Here is a 16032-nt window from a genome sequence, read left to right as displayed (position 1 = left end):
CTACATTTTTATAACGCCGATATGCTTTTTTCTATAATTGATTACATTTTTACACACTAAATAATTTTTTGAGCTAACCTTTTATCGATAAATTTTCAAATTATGACATTTTAATTTTTAACCTAGACCGGACGGTTTAAACCCCCTCCCCCCATTTTAACTAAATTTTAATTACATAATTAACTAGTTAATATTTTTTGGATTTAACATCCTACCTACCTTAAAAGAAATTTTGTCCTCAAAATTCAGTTACCTGTAATGACTTGGGGATAGTCCTTCCTCATGTCTGACTCAAGTTCCCACGTATGTTCTTCTACTCTAGCTCGACTCTAAGCTACTTTTACCAACGGGACTTCTTTTCCACGAAGCCTCTTGACATTAACATCAAAAATTTTGACCGGAGCAACTTGAAATATCAATTTTCTTTTAGTTGAACTTATTCCTGTTCTAACACGTGAGTCATATTGGGGATATACTTTCGAAGCTGAACAATGTGAAACACATCGTGCAAATTTGAAAGATGTGGCGGTAAAGCTATCTGGTATGCCACTAGCACAATCCTCTTCAAGATTTAGAATGGACCGATATAATAGAGATTCAGCTTCTTAGTCTTTATAGCTCTTCCAATACCCATAGTCAGAGTAACTCTAAAAAACACATTATCACCCTCTTTAAATTCCAAAGGCTTATGCCTCTTATTTGCATAACTCTTATAATGACTCTGAGCAGTAAGGATTCTAGCTCGGATTTTATTGATCTGTTCTGTTGTCTCTGCTAGTAGTTCGGGACCTAAGATGCTTGATTCTCTAGCCTCATACCAACACAACAAAGATTAGCACTTCTTCCCGTACAGAGCTATTCCGATGCTTGCATGGTAACTATTGTTATGCGCAAATTCCACTAAAGGCATATAACGATCCCAACTGGTTGGTTGATCTAACAGAAACGCCCTCAGCATATCCTCTAAAGTTTGAATCGTCCTCTCTAATTGGCTATCAGTTTGTGGATGGCATGCTGTGCTCAAACACATTGTGTTCCAAACGCCTTCTGAAAGTCTCCCCAAAATCTTGAAGTAAACTGGGAATCTTTGTCTGATACTATGGTCATGGGCACTGCATGTAACCTCATAATCTGCTTGATATATAGTCTCGTCAGTTCCTCTGAGGAATAGTTCATATAAATAGGCAAGAAATGAGTAGACTTCATCAGTCGATCTATAATTACCTATACCGTATCAAATCATGCTCTAGTTCTTGGCAAGCTTGACACAAAATCTATGATAATACCTTCCCACTTCCACTATGGAATCTCAAGGGGTTGCAGCATTTCAAATGACCTTTGATGCTCTATTTTCACTTTCTGGCACCTAAGGCACTTGGATACATGTACTGCTATGTCATTTTTCATTCTTGGCTACCAGAACATCTCTTTCAAGTAATTGTACCTCTTGGTAGTTCCAGGGTAAATTGAGAATCCGCTCTTATGAGCTTTTGTCATATCTCCTACGTTTGGCACACAGATCCTCCCCTTGTATCTCCAGATTCCCTCTTTGTCTTGGGTGACTTATCCTTGTTTTTTTGTCCAATTGCTTGCAGCATCTTTTGTAACTCATGGTCATCTTGCTGAGCCCTCTGAATTTCAACATTGAAGTTGCTAAAGATATGTGACTGGTTTAAGCATACACTCCCAGCCACCGCTTTAACACCCAATCTAAGATCTGCAAACTTACTCAACAGTTCTTCTTTCTTGATCATCATCTAAGCAACACTTAAAGACTTTCTGCTCAAGGCATCTTCCACTACATTTTCTTTTTCCGTGCGATAGTTCAACTCAAAATCACAGTCCTTCAATAATTTCATCCATCTCCTTTGACGCATATTGAGTTCTTTCTGATCAAAGAGACACTTCAGGCTCTTGTGATTAGAAAAGACTTGGAATTTCACTTTGTAAAGGTAATGACTCTACACTTTCAATGCAAACACAATCGCTGCAAGTTCTAGGTCGTGAGTTGGATAATTCACTTCATGCGGTCTTAATTTCCGCGAAGCATATGCTGCAATGTTTCGGTGTTGCATCAGAACATACCCTAAACCCTTCAACGAAGCATCACAGTAAACTTCAAACGGTTCATGAGATTTAGGCAATACAAGCACTGGTATTATAGTTAACCTTTGCTTTAGAGTCAGAAAACTCTCTTCACACTTGGACGTCCATACAAAAGGCATATCTTTACGAGTCAACTTGGTCATCGTTAAGGCAATTTCCAAAAATCCCTTTATAAATCTTTGGTAATAGCCAGCCAAACCCAAGAAACTCCTTACCTCTGCAACAGGCGTTAGTCGCCCCCATTCAGTTACTATCTCAACTTTAGTAGGATCCACTGAGATGCCATCTTGGCTCACCCCGTGCCCTAAGAACTTCACTTCTTCCTTCCAAAATTCATACTTGGAAAGCTTTGCGTAGAGCTTTCTTTCCTTCAGAATCTGCAAAACTATGCATAAGTGTTCTTTATACTCCTCTGCAGTCTTAAAGTATATTAAAATGTCGTCTATAAATACCACGACGAACTTATCCAAGAGAGGTTGAAATACCCTATTCATGTAATCCATGAACACAGCAGGGGAATTTGTCAACCCGAAGGACATCACTATGTATTCATAGTGACCGTATCGAGTCTTGAAAGTAGTCTCTTTCACCTTGATCTAATGATATCCTGACCTCAAGTCAATCTTTGAGGAAACGTCGGATCCTTGTAGTTTATCCATTAAATCATCGATTCTTGGCAAAGGATACTTATTCTTTACCGTCACCATATTTAACCTCCTGTAATCCACACACAGCCGCATACTTCCATCTTTCTTTTTCACTAACAAAAATGGTGCTTCCCATGGGAAAACACTTGTCGGATAAACTTCTTATCCATCAACTCTTTCAACTAAGCCTTGAGTTCTGTCAGCTCTAATGACGACATTCTATACGGTGCGATTGAGATCGGTCCTGCTCCCAGCACTAGTTCTATTGCAAATTCTATCTCTCGAGGAGGGAAAATTCAGGTATATCCTCAGGAAATACCTCGAAAAATTCATTTCTACTACAGTTCACCATTACAAAGTTCAAATAATAACCCCGAGCTACTACTGGCTCTTCTAACCCTTTAGACAGAAATTGAATAGAATGCTCAACACAATCAAACAACACATGATGCATCGACAACCAATCCAAATCCAAAATCAAATCAATTCTAGTCAAAGGCAAGCATATCAAATCATGAACAAACTCTCTATTTTTTTTATCTAAAAAGGAACTTATTGAGCACATAGTTTAGTTATCACAATATTAGAAGCTGGTGTATGCACATGCAAGTCACAAGCTAATTCTGACAATTTGAGCCCTAATTGATCAACTCTGTCATGTGATATGAATGAATGCGATGCTCCAGTATCATACAAAGCAACTAAAGTTTGGTTACCAATTTTACAAATACCTCGGATTAGAGACTCGGATCTAGCGGCATCATTCACCGTCGTGGCAAAGATTTGACCTTGTTGTTGAGATCGACCAGCATCCTGAGTCTCTCTACGTGGACAATTCCTGGAGAGATGCCCTAGCAATCAACATTTGAAGAACATACCTAACTCAGCCCTGCATGGCTTGTCTGGATGGTAGCTTCCGCATCTTTGGCACCATAAGTCATCTGAATGCGTCTTCACCTACTTCCCTTTACCATTTCCCGGTCAGTCATTATTTTTTCTGTAATTGTTCCGACCTTGGGAGTATTGCGGTGCATGGCCACTTCTTTTGAACTCTTGGCCCCTAGGTGCAAAACTCTTGCCTTGATCCTTCTTACAGAATTTCCGGCAATCATTTCTAGCTATTGCAGTCTTCCTCGAGCACTCTTTCACCACTCGGCTCTTATTGACTAACTGGAAAAAGCTCCTAATCTCCATTGGCACTACGGTACTCATGATGTCATTTTGGAGGCCACCCTCATACTTGATACACTTCCAATCCTCGTAGCCCTCTGATGCTCCCTGACAGACTTCGGAGAATCGGCACAACTCCTCAAACTTGTTCATATACTCGACCACCGTCATAAAACCTTGCTTTAACTGCATGAGCTTCAATTCCTTTGCCGCCCTTACTAAATTTAGGAAATATTTCTTGTAAGACTCAATCTTGAAAGCCTCCCAAGTAATAGCTTTATTGCCCTGTTGCAGCAGACGACGTGCTTCTTACCACCAAACTAAGCCTCTCCTGCCAGTTGATAAGTGGCAAACTCCACATATTGATTTTTCGGCATATGTTGAGCTTGTACTGCTCTCTCCATGGCCTGAAATCAGTTATGAACTTCAATGGGATTGGACGTACCCTTGAAGGTTGGCGGATTCACCTTCAAGAATGAAGCCAAAGTCATCAACCTTCCCTCCCCTTGGTCATTTCCACCGCCTTATCCATTATCGCCCTCATTACCAATTCCAGCTTGTTGCCCCATTCTTTCCACTACTTAGTTAGTAGTAGCAGCACTAGCGGTCATGGCAGCAGTCATGTTCACGATGGCAGCCACAAAATCGGTCGGATTATTTACCGGATCGGTTCCCTTAGGTAGCGCTTATTTTGAGGTATTGAGACGGAGACTGGAGGACTCCGTCTCAATATTATGTTTGTTGGCCTAGAGACTGGTACTAAAATTTCAGTCTCTGTCATAAAAATTTCAGTATTTCAGTACTTCCAAAAAGTAGGGACACAGAGACAGAGACGGAGACAGAAATTTAAATAACAATTTATGTCCAAAATACCCTCATTCTAATTATCTAATTCCTAATTTTCCCTTTTGACCAAATCAAATAATCAGGGTTGAGTTCTTCTAATATAATGTCAATCAGACCTTGGAGCTAACCCTGAAGCTGCTGCCGCTGCCCATTGCCGCCTGCAAGACCACTACCTCATCGTCGAAATCGTTGAACCACCGTGAGCAAGGTTAGTCGCCGTCACACCTTCATCTTCATAGGCATATTTTTCAATTCATTCGTGAAGCTTCTATTTCTCTTCTCTTCTCCTCCATATTTGCATTTTGCTTGTCGTCTCTTTGTGTATCTTTCGCATTTGTGTTGCTTTTTATTGCAATTTTATAGCAGTTGTATGGAGTTATATGATTTTTTATTCAAAATTTCTACTGCTCTGCTTGTTGAAATTTTTGGTAAATTTCAGCGCCTTCTGCAGATTATCTTCTATTTCGGTATTTTCTGTTTTTGTTTCTTGCATAATTTAAATTTGTACTCGGAATTGCTTGCGTGGAAATTGTTGTCGTGTTTTTATTATGCACTTTTCTGAGACGAATCCCTAGCTCCCTTCCGGTGAGTTCATCTTCACACCTACCATTCATCTCTGCCCACAGTTTCATTCTTATTTTTTTAATTTTTAATATCTAGCTTGTATGGTACTCGATTTACATCTCACAAATTATTCTGCATTTATTTGCAAGTTGGAAACTTTTCTGTAATAACCAACCAAAATTTTCGAAGCTAACTTTTTTATTTCAGATCTAGAATTGCAATGCACAGGGTATCTAATTAATTCATGGTCTATGCAAACTGCAAATGCATGAATTTTTCTAAGCTGTGTTGCTTCTGATTTTGTTTTTTATTTTTATTTTTCCCATTTTGACCCTTGTTGCTAATAAAGCTGGCTTTTTTGTGGGGGACAACGTTTTGATGCTCAAGGGGAGCACCATAGTAATGAGTAATAAGATTTAGGGTATGATGATTGGGGAATTTGGGGGAGAATTATGCAAATTGAAAGAAGATTAACCAGGAGAAGAGAGTTCAACTATCCTCTAATGCACTTCCTATTATCCTATTTATACTAATTCCTTCAGTAACTAATTCCATTGCTATAAATTGTACTACTTTGGGCTATTTAGAGCCATAGTTGTTACATAGGAATTAGAATTTGAAACGCTGAAAAAGATTAAGCGTGTGATTGTACTTTGATGGCTTACTAATGCACGAAATTGTGATCATCAATGGCGCCAACAACTTGGTACACACAATTGTAATCTCAACTCTTTGTCACAACTCCGCACAACTAACCAGCAAGTGCACTGGGTCGTCCAAGTAATAAACCTTACGTGAGTAAGGGTCGATCCCACGGAGACTGTCGGCTTGAAGCAAGCTATGGTCATCTTGTAAATCTCAGTCAGGCGGATTCAAATGGTTATGGAGAATTGATAATTAAAAGATGAATAAAATATAAAATAGGATAGAGATACTTATGTAATTCATTGGTGAGAATTTCAGATAAGCGTATGAAGATGCTTTGTTCCTTCTGAACCTCTGCTTTCCTATTGCCTTCTTCCAATCATTCATAATCATTTCCATGGCAAGCTTATGTTGGGTTTCACCGTTGTCAATGGCTACCTCCCGTCCTCTCAGTGAAAATGGTTCAAATGCGCTGTCACCACACGGCTAATCAGCTGTTGGTTCTCGATCATGTTGGAATAGGATCCATTGATCCTTTTGCGTCTGTCACTACGCCCCAACACTTGCGAGTTTAAAGCTCGTCATAGTCATCCCTTCCCAGATCCTACTCGGAATACCACAGACAAGGTTTAGACTTTCCGAATCTCAGGAATGCTGCCAATTGATTCTAGCCTATACCACGAAGACTCTGATCTCATGGAATGGAAGGCTCGGTTGTCAGGCAAGGCAACCATGTGTCATAAACCAGAAGACTAAGAGATACGCACTCAAGCTATTGCAAGTAGAACGGAAGTGGTTGTCAGGCACGCGTTCATAGGTGAGAATGATGATGAGTGTCACGGATCATCACATTCGTCAGGTTGAAGAACGAGTGTATATCTTAGAGAAGAAATAGGCTTGAGTTGAATAGAAAAATAATAGTACTTTGCATTAATTCATGAGGAACAGCAGAGCTCCACACCTTAATCTATGGTGTGTAGAAACTCCACCGTTGAAAATACATAAGAACAAAAGGTCTAGGCATTGCCGAATGGCCAGCCTCCCAAAGAGGGTTCAATCATTAAAACATGATTCAAAGATGATCAAAAGATGAATTGAAAGATGAAAATACAATAGCAAAAGGTCCTATTTATAGAAAACTAGTAGCCTAGGGTTACAGAAATAGGTAATTAATGCAGAAATCTTCTTCCGGGCCCACTTGGTGTGTGCTTGGGCTGAGCATTGAAGCTTTTATATGTAGAGACTTTTCTTGGAGTTAAACGCCAGCTTTTGTGCCAGTTTGGGCGTTTAACTCCAGCTTTTATGCCAGTTCTGGCGTTTTGACGCCAGGATTTCTATGCTAACTTAGAACGCCGGTTTGTGCCATCAAATCTCGGGCAAAGTATGGACTATTATATATTGCTGGAAAGCCCAGGATGTCTACTTTCCAACACAATTGAGAGCGTTCCAATTGGGCTTTTGTAGCTCCAGAAAATCTACTTCGAGTGCAGGAAGGTCAGAATCCAATAGCATCTGCAGTCCTTTTTCAGCCTCTGAATCAGATTTTTGCTCAGGTCCCTCAATTTCAGCCAGAAAATACCTGAAATCACAGAAAAATACACAAACTCATAGTAAAGTCCAGAAATGTAATTTTTAATTAAAAACTAATAAAAACATAATAAAAACTAACTAAAATATACTAAAAACATACTAAAAATAATGCCAAAAAGCGTATAAATTATCTACTCATCACAACACCAAACTTAAATTGTTGCTTGTATCCAAGCAACTAAAAATAAAATAGGATAAAAAGAAGAGGATATACAATAAATTCCAAAAACATCTACGAAGATCAGTCTTAATTAGATGAGCGGGGCTAGTTGCTTTTTGCTTCTGAATAGTTTTGGCATCTCACTTTATCCTTTGAAGTTTAGAATGATTGGCATCTATAGGAACTCAGAATTCAGATAGTGTTATTGATTCTCCTAGTTCAATGTGTTGATTCTTGAACACAGTTACTTTATGAGTCTTGGCCGTGACCCTAAGCATTTTATTTTCCAATATTACCACCGGATACATAAATGTCACAGACACATAACTGGGTGAACCTTTTCAGATTGTGACTCAGCTTTGCTAGAGTCCCCAATTAGAGGTGTCCAGAGCTCTTAAGCACACTCTTTTTGCTTTGGACCACGACTTTAACTGCTCAGTCTCAAGCTTTTCACTTGACACCTTCACGCCACAAGAACATGGTTAGGGACAGCTTAGTTTAGCCGCTTAGGCCAGGATTTTATTCCTGTAGGCCCTCCAATCCACTGTTGCTCAAAGCCTTGGATCCTTTTTATTACCCTTGCCTTTTAGTTTAAAGGGCTATTGGCTTTTTCTGCTTGCTTTTTTTTTTTCTTTCTTTTTCTTTTCTTTTATTTTTTTCGCCTTCTCTTTTTTTTTCGCAAGCTTTTCACTGCTTTTTCTTGCTTCAAGAATCAATTTTATGATTTTTCAGATTATCAAATAACATTTTTCCTTTTTCATCATTCTTTCAAGAGCCAAAAATTTTAACATTCATAAACAACAATTTCAAAAATATGCACTGTTCAAGCATTCATTTAGAAAAACAAAAAGTATTGCCAACACATCAAAATAATTAATCTGTTTTAAAATTCAAAATTCATGTACTTCTTTCTCTTTTTGCAATTAAAAACACTTTTTATTTAAGAAAGGTGATAGATTCATAGGACATTCATAGCTTTAAGGCATAGACACTTAGACACTAGTGATCATGTAATAAAGACACAAACATAGATATAACATAAAGCACAATTTTTAAAAAATAGAAAAATAAGAACAAGGAGATTAAAGAACGGGTCCACCTTAGTGATGGCGGCTTGTTCTTCCTCTTGAAGATCTTATGGAGTGCTTGAGCTCCTCAATGTCTCTTCCTTGCCTTTGTTGCTCCTCTCTCATGACTCTTTGGTCTTCTCTAATTTCATGGAGGAGGATAGAATGCTCTAGGTGCTCCACCTTAGTTGTCCCATGTTGGAACTTAATTCTCCTAGGGATGTATTGATTTTCTCCCAATAGTTTTGTGGAGGAAAATGCATCCCTTGAGGCATCTCAGGGATTTCATGATGAGGAATTTCCTCATGCTCTTATCCATGAGTGGGATCTCTTGTTTGCTCCATCCTTTTCTTAGTGATGGACTTGTCCTCATCAATGAGGATATCTCCCTCTATGTCACTTCCAGCTGAATTGTAGAGGTGACAAATGAGATGAGGGAAGGCTAACATTGCCAAAGTAGAGGACTTGTCCGCCACCTTGTAGAGTTCTAGGGATATAACCTCATGAATTTCTACTTCCTCTCCAATCATGATACTATGGATCATGATAGCCCGGTCTATAGTAACTTCAGACCGGTTGCTAGTAGAAATGATTGAGCGTTGGATGAACTCCAACCATCCCCTAGCCACAGGCTTGAGGTCATGCCTTCTTAGTTGAACCGGCTTCCCTCTTGAGTCTCTCTTCCATTGAGCACCCTCTTCACAAATGTCTATGAGGACTTGGTCCAACCTTTGATCAAAGTTGACCCTTCTAGTGTAGGGGTGTGCATCTCCTTGCATCATGGGCAAATTGAATGCCAACTTACATTTTCCGGACTAAAATCTAAGCATTTCCCCTGAACCATTGTAAGCCAATTCTTTGGATTCAGGTTCATACTTTGATCATGGTTCTTAGTGATCCATGCGTTTGCATAGAACTCTTGAACCATTAAGATTCCGACTTGTTGAATGGGGTTGGTGAGAACTTCCCAACCTCTTCTTCGAATCTCATGTCGGATCTCCGGACATTCACTTCTTTTGAGCTTGAAAGAGACCTCGGGGATCACTTTCTTCTTGGCCACAACTTCATAGAAGTGGTCTTGATGCACCCTTGAGATGAATCTCTCCATCTCCCATGACTCGGAGGCGGAAGCTTTTGCCTTCCTGATGCACGAATTGTGACTCTCTTACAATTTCGCACATATGACCAGCAAGTGCACTGGGTCGTCCAAGTAATACCTTACGTGAGTAAGGGTCGAATCCCACAGAGATTGTTGGTTTGAAGCAATCTATGGTTATCTTGTAAATCTTAGTCAGGAAGTCAATTATGTTTATCAGTTGAATTGTGAATAACCAGTAGAGCATAAATTAAAAGTTACTTGTTGTGCAGTAATGGAGAATATGTTGGAGTTTTGGAGATGCTTTGTCTTCTGAATCTCTGCTTTCCTCTGTCTTCTGATGCACGCACGCGCGTCCTCCTATGGCAAGCTGTGGGTTGGTGGATCACCGTTGTCAATGGCTACCTTCCATCCTTCCAGTGAAAACTACGCTCACGCGCTCTGTCACAGCACGGCTAATCACCGGTTGGTTCTCGATCCAGTTGGAATAGGATTTACTATCCTTTTGCGTCTGTCACTAACGCCCAGCCTTCAGGAGTTTGAAGCTCGTCACAGTCATTCAATCCTTGAATCCTACTCGGAATACCACAGACAAGGTTTAGACTTTCCGGATTCTCATGAATGCCGCCATCAGTTCTAGCTTATACCACAGAGATTCTGATTCAGAGATCTCTGAGATACTCATTCAATCGGATATAGAACGGAGGTGGTTGTCAGGCACACGTTCATGGTTTGAGGAAGGTGATGAATGTCACAGATCATCACCTTCATCACAGTTAAGCGCGAATGAACATCTTAGATAGGAACAAGCGTGTTTGAATGGAAAACAGAAATACTTGCATTAATTCATCGAGACACAGCAGAGCTCCTCACCCCCAACAATGGGGTTTAGAGACTCATGCCGTCAGAGAATACAAAGTTTAGATCTGAAATGTCATGAGATACAAAATAAGTCTCTAAAAGTTGTTTAAATACTAAACCAGTAGCCTAGGGTTACAAAATATGAGTGGACTATGATGGATGATGCAGAGATCCACTTCTGGGGCCCACTTGGTGTGCTGGGGCCCACTTGGTGTGTGCTGGGGCTGAGACTTTAAGCAATTCACGTGCAGAGGCCATTTGTGGAGTTGAACGCCAGTTTTTGTGCCAGTTTGGGCGTTCAACTCCAGTTTTTGATCCTTTTCTGGCGCTGGACGCCAGAATTGGGCAAAGGACTGGCGTTGAACGCCAGTTTACGTCATCTATCCTTGTGCAAAGTATGGATTATTATATATTGCTGGAAAGCCCTGGATGTCTACTTTCCAATGCAATTGGAAGCATGCCATTTCGAGTTCTGTAGCTCCAGAAGATCCAATTTGAGTGCAAGGAGGTCAGAATCCAACAGCATCAGCAATCCTTTTTCAGCCTGAATCAGATTTTTGTTCAGCTCCTTCAATTTCAGCCAGAAAAATACCTGAAATTACAGAAAAACACACAACTCATAGTAAAGTCCAGAAATATGAATTTTTCCTAAAAACTACTGGAAATAAACTAAAAACTAACTAGAACATACTCAAAACTATATGAAATTATCCCCAAAAGCGTATAAAATATCCGCTCATCACAACACCAAACTTAAACTGTTGCTTGTCCTCAAGCAACTAGACAAATAAAATAGAAGACTAATAGGTTGAGAAGCAATAATATCTCAGAGTTTTTGATTGAAGCTCAGATTCTAATTAGATGAGCGGGACTAGTAGCTTTTTGCTTCTGAACAGTTTTGGCATCTCACTATATCCATTGAAGCTCAGAGTGATTGGCATCTATAGGAACTCAGAATTCAGATAGTGTTATTGATTCTCTTAGTTCAGTGTGATGATTCTTGAACACATCTTCTTTATGAGTCTTGGCCGTGGCCCTAAGCACTTTGTTTTCCAGTATTGCTACCGGATACATAAATGCCACAGACACATAACTGGGTGAACCTTTTCAGATTGTGACTCAGCTTTGCTAAAGTCCCCAATTAGAGGTGTCCAGAGTTCTTAAGCACACTCTTCCTTTTGCTTTGGACCTTGACTTTAACCGCTTAGTCTCAAGTTTTCACTTGACACCTTCACGCCACAAGCACATGGTTAGGGACAGCTTGATTTAGCCGCTTAGGCTAGGATTTTATTCCTTTTTGGCCCTCCTATCCACTGATGCTCAAAGCCTTGGGATCCTTTTTATTACCCTTGCCTTTTGGTTTTAAGGGCTTTGGCTTTTTGCTCTTGCCTTTTGGTTTTAAGAGCTTTGGCTTTTTCTGCTTGCTTTCTCTTTTTTCTTTTCTTTCTCCCTTTTTTTTTTTCTGCAAGCTTTGTTCTTTGCTGCTTTTTCTTGCTTCAAGAATCATTTTTATGATTTTTCAGATTCTCAATAACATGTCTCATGTTCATCATTCTTTCAAGAGCCAACATATTTAACAGTCTTAAACAACAAATTCAAAAGATATATGCACTGTTCAAGCATTCATTCAGAAGACAGAAAGCATTGCCACCACATTTAACTAATTAGAATTTCTCTTATTAAAACTCGAAATTTTATTGCCTCTTATTCAAAAGATCTACTACTTTATTCATGTTTGCTGATGATGAGAAAAATAAACTATAGCTTAATTGGAGATAAAATCAAAATAGATACTAATTACTACTATATGACTCCTAAGGTAAAATTAAAATAAGAACAGTTATCACAGAGTTAAGGCTAAGATTAGAACTCAACAACCTTGAGGTTTGGGAAGTGGATGTTCCTCTAGTCTGTGAGGTGCTTGGTCCTTCAAGAGAGAATTTCTGGCGCTTCAGTTCCTTTAAATCACGCCCTTGCTCCTCTTGGAGTGGGTTGTTTTCCTTTAGGGGCCATGATCTTAGTGATCACGATCTTAGTGATCACGGATAAGCACACCAAACTTAGAGCTTTGCTTGTCCTCAAGCAAAAGAAAAAGAAGGAGATGGGTAGAAGGAGAGCTCCTCCCCACCATCCTGGTGTTTGAACGCCCAAACACTGCCTGTTTTGGGCGTTCAACGCCCAAATGCTGCTCTCCTGGGCGTTCAACGCCCAGTTGTTGCCCTTTTCTGGCGTTGAACGCCAGATAGCTATCCGTACTGGCGTTCAGCGCCCACTGGATGCCCATTTTGGGCGCTGAACGCCCAAAATGGCCTTCACTGGTGTTTTCTTGCCAGTAAGCTCCCTATCTCTATTTTGTGTGTAGATTCCTTCTGTAACCCTGTAAACTTATACAATTGATTCTTTACCTTAGTGTCAGTGAACTTTATATAAACAAATAAAAATAAAAATAGGGCAAAATGCTTAGAGGATTGTTGCCCCATGGCTGGGTTGCCTCCCAGCAAGCGCTTCTTTATTGTCTTTAGCTAGACCTTGCTGAGCTTTTAATCTAGCTTCAGCCTTGAGCATTCTTGCTCAATGTTGCCTTCAAGATAATGCTTGATTCTCTGTCCATTGACAATGAACTTCTTATCAGAATCAATATCTTGAAGTTCCACATAACCATATGGTGACACACTTGTAATCACGTATGGTCCCCTCCACCGGGATTTCAGTTTCCCGGGGAATAGCCTGAGTCTAGAGTTAAACAACAGGACCTTCTGTCCTGGTTCAAAGATTCTAGATGACAGCTTTTTGTCATGCCATTTTTTTTATTTTTCTTTATAAAGCTTGGCATTTTCGAAAGCTGTGAATCTGAATTCCTCTAGCTCATTTAGCTGGAGCAATCGTTTTTCTCCTGCTAATTTGGCATCAAAGTTTAGGAATCTGGTTGCCCAGTAGGCCTTATGTTCCAGTTCCACGGGCAGGTGGCATGCCTTACCATACACGAGTTGGTATGGAGAGGTCCCTATAGGGGTCTTGAATGCTGTTCTGTAAGCCCACAGAGCATCATCCAAGCTCCTTGCCCAATCCTTTCTACGGGTATTTACTGTCCGTTCCAGGATTCTCTTTAATTCTCTGTTAGAGACTTCAGCTTGCCCATTGGTTTGTGGATGATATGGTGTGGCCACTTTGTGGCGAATTCCATACCGAACCATGGCAGAGTAAAGCTGTTTATTGCAGAAGTGAGTGCCCCCATCACTGATTAACACTCTAGGGACACCAAACCTGCTAAAGATATGTTTCTGGAGGAACTTCAGCACTGTTTTAGTATCATTGGTGGGTGTGGCAATAGCCTCAACCCATTTTGATACATAGTCAACTGCCACCAGAATATAAGTGTTTGAATATGATGGTGGAAAAGGTCCCATGAAGTCAATTCCCCATACGTCAAACAACTCAATTTCCAAGATTCCTTGTTGAGGCATGGCGTAACCATGAGGCAGATTACCAGCTCTTTGGCAACTGTCACAATTACGTACAAACTCTCGGGAATCTTTATAGAGTGTGGGCCAATAGAAGCCACATTAGAGGACCTTGGTGGCTGTTCGCTCACCTCCGAAATGGCCTCCATATTGAGATCCATGGCAATGCCATAAGATTCTCTGTGCTTCCTCTCTGGGGACACACCTACGGATGATTCCATCTGCACATCTCTTAAAGAGATAGGGCTCATCCCACAAGTAGTACTTTGCATCAGTAATTAGTTTCTTTTTTTGTATTCTATTGTACTCCTTGGGTATGAACCTTGTAGCTTTATAGTTTGCAATATCGGCAAACCATGGTGCTTCCTGAATGGCAAATAGATGCTCATCAGGGAATGTCTCATAGATCTCAAGGAAGGGGAGGGACGTCCCTTCCACTGGCTCTATCCGGGACAGATGATCAGCTACTTGGTTCTCTGTCCCTTTTCTGTCTCTTATTTCTATATCAAACTCTTGCAGAAGCAATACCCATCTGATGAGCCTGGGTTTTGAATCCTGCTTTGTGAGTAGATACTTAAGAGCAGCATGGTCAGTGTACACAATCACCTTTGATCCTACTAAGTAGGATCTAAACTTGTCAATGGCGTAAACCACTGCAAGTAATTCCTTTTCTGTGGTTGTGTAATTTTTCTGGGCATCATTTAAAACGCGACTGGCATAATAAATGACATGCAGAAGCTTGTCATGCCTCTGTCCCAATACTGCACCAATGGCATGATCACTGGCATCACACATTAACTCAAATGGCAATGTCCAGTCTGGTGCAGAAATGACAGGTGCTGTGACCAGCTTAGCTTTCAGCGTTTCAAACGCCTGCAGGCATGCTGTGTCAAACACAAATGGCGTGTCAGCAGCTAGCAGATTGCTTAGAGGTTTTGCGATTTTTGAAAAATCCTTTATAAACCTCCTATAGAATCCTGCATGCCCCAGAAAGCTTCTGATTGCCTTAACATTGGCAGGTGGTGGTAATTTTTCAATTACCTCTATTTTTGCTTGATCCACCTCTATTCCCTTGTTTGAGATTTTATGCCCAAGAACAATTCCTTCAGTCACCATGAAGTGACACTTTTCCCAATTTAGAACTAGGTTGGTTTCTTGGCATCTTTTCAGAACAAGTTTCAGGTGATCAAGACAGGAGCTGAATGAGTCTCCATATACTGAGAAGTCATCCATGAAGACTTCCAGAAATTTTTCCACCATATCAGAGAAAATAGAGAGCATGCATCTCTGGAAGGTTGCAGGTGCATTGCATAGCCCAAAGGGCATCCTTCTATAAGCAAACACTCCGGATGGACATGTGAATGCTGTTTTCTCTTGATCCTGGGGATCTACTGCAATCTGGTTATAGCCTGAGTAGCCATCCAAAAAGCAGTAATAATCATGACCTGCTAGTCTCTCTAGCATCTGGTCTATGAATGGTAAAGGAAAATGATCCTTTCTGGTAGCTGTATTGAGCCTTCTGTAGTCAATACACATGCGCCACCCTGTAACTGTTCTTGTAGGAACCAGTTCATTTTTTTCATTATGAATCACTGTCATGCCTCCCTTTTTTGGGACGACTTGAACAGGGCTCACCCAGGGGCTATCAGAAATGGGATAAATAATCCCAGCCTCTAGTAATTTGGTGACCTCTTTCTGCACCACTTCCTTCATGGATGGATTCAGCCGCCTCTGTGGTTGAACCACTGGTTTGGCATTATCCTCCAATAGGATTTTGTGCATGCATCTAGCTGGGCTTATGCCCTTAAGGTCACCTATG

General features: G+C 40.4%; 2 protein-coding genes across 2 annotated transcripts in view; one reads left to right on the top strand and one right to left on the bottom strand.

Annotated features, from left to right (window-relative positions):
• Positions 1 to 3305: 3305 nt before the first annotated feature.
• LOC107646733 (uncharacterized) lies at positions 3306 to 4455 on the bottom strand. The gene is made up of 3 exons (XM_021105490.2): positions 4419 to 4455; positions 3767 to 4141; positions 3306 to 3604 (listed from the first exon to the last, which is right to left on the bottom strand). Exons 1-3 carry the CDS (start codon positions 4453 to 4455, stop codon positions 3306 to 3308), a joined length of 711 nt encoding a protein of 236 aa, XP_020961149.2.
• Positions 4456 to 4532: 77 nt separating this feature from the next.
• Positions 4533 to 16032, top strand: part of LOC107646732 (uncharacterized) — a 45114-nt gene continuing 33614 nt past the window's right edge. The window contains exons 1-2 of the mRNA XM_088490574.1: positions 4533 to 4619; positions 4884 to 4977. Of these exons, the coding sequence (XP_088346700.1) occupies positions 4533 to 4619; positions 4884 to 4977 (181 nt within the window). The remainder of the gene's footprint in view (positions 4620 to 4883; positions 4978 to 16032) is intronic.

The sequence above is a fragment of the Arachis ipaensis genome, chromosome B6 (assembly GCF_059453495.1).
Source record: "Arachis ipaensis isolate K30076 ecotype BB chromosome B6, ASM5945349v1, whole genome shotgun sequence".
Lineage (NCBI taxonomy): Eukaryota > Viridiplantae > Streptophyta > Magnoliopsida > Fabales > Fabaceae > Arachis > Arachis ipaensis.
Note: the sequence above shows the minus strand (reverse complement) of the source record. Positions and strands in the feature narration are given on the sequence as shown.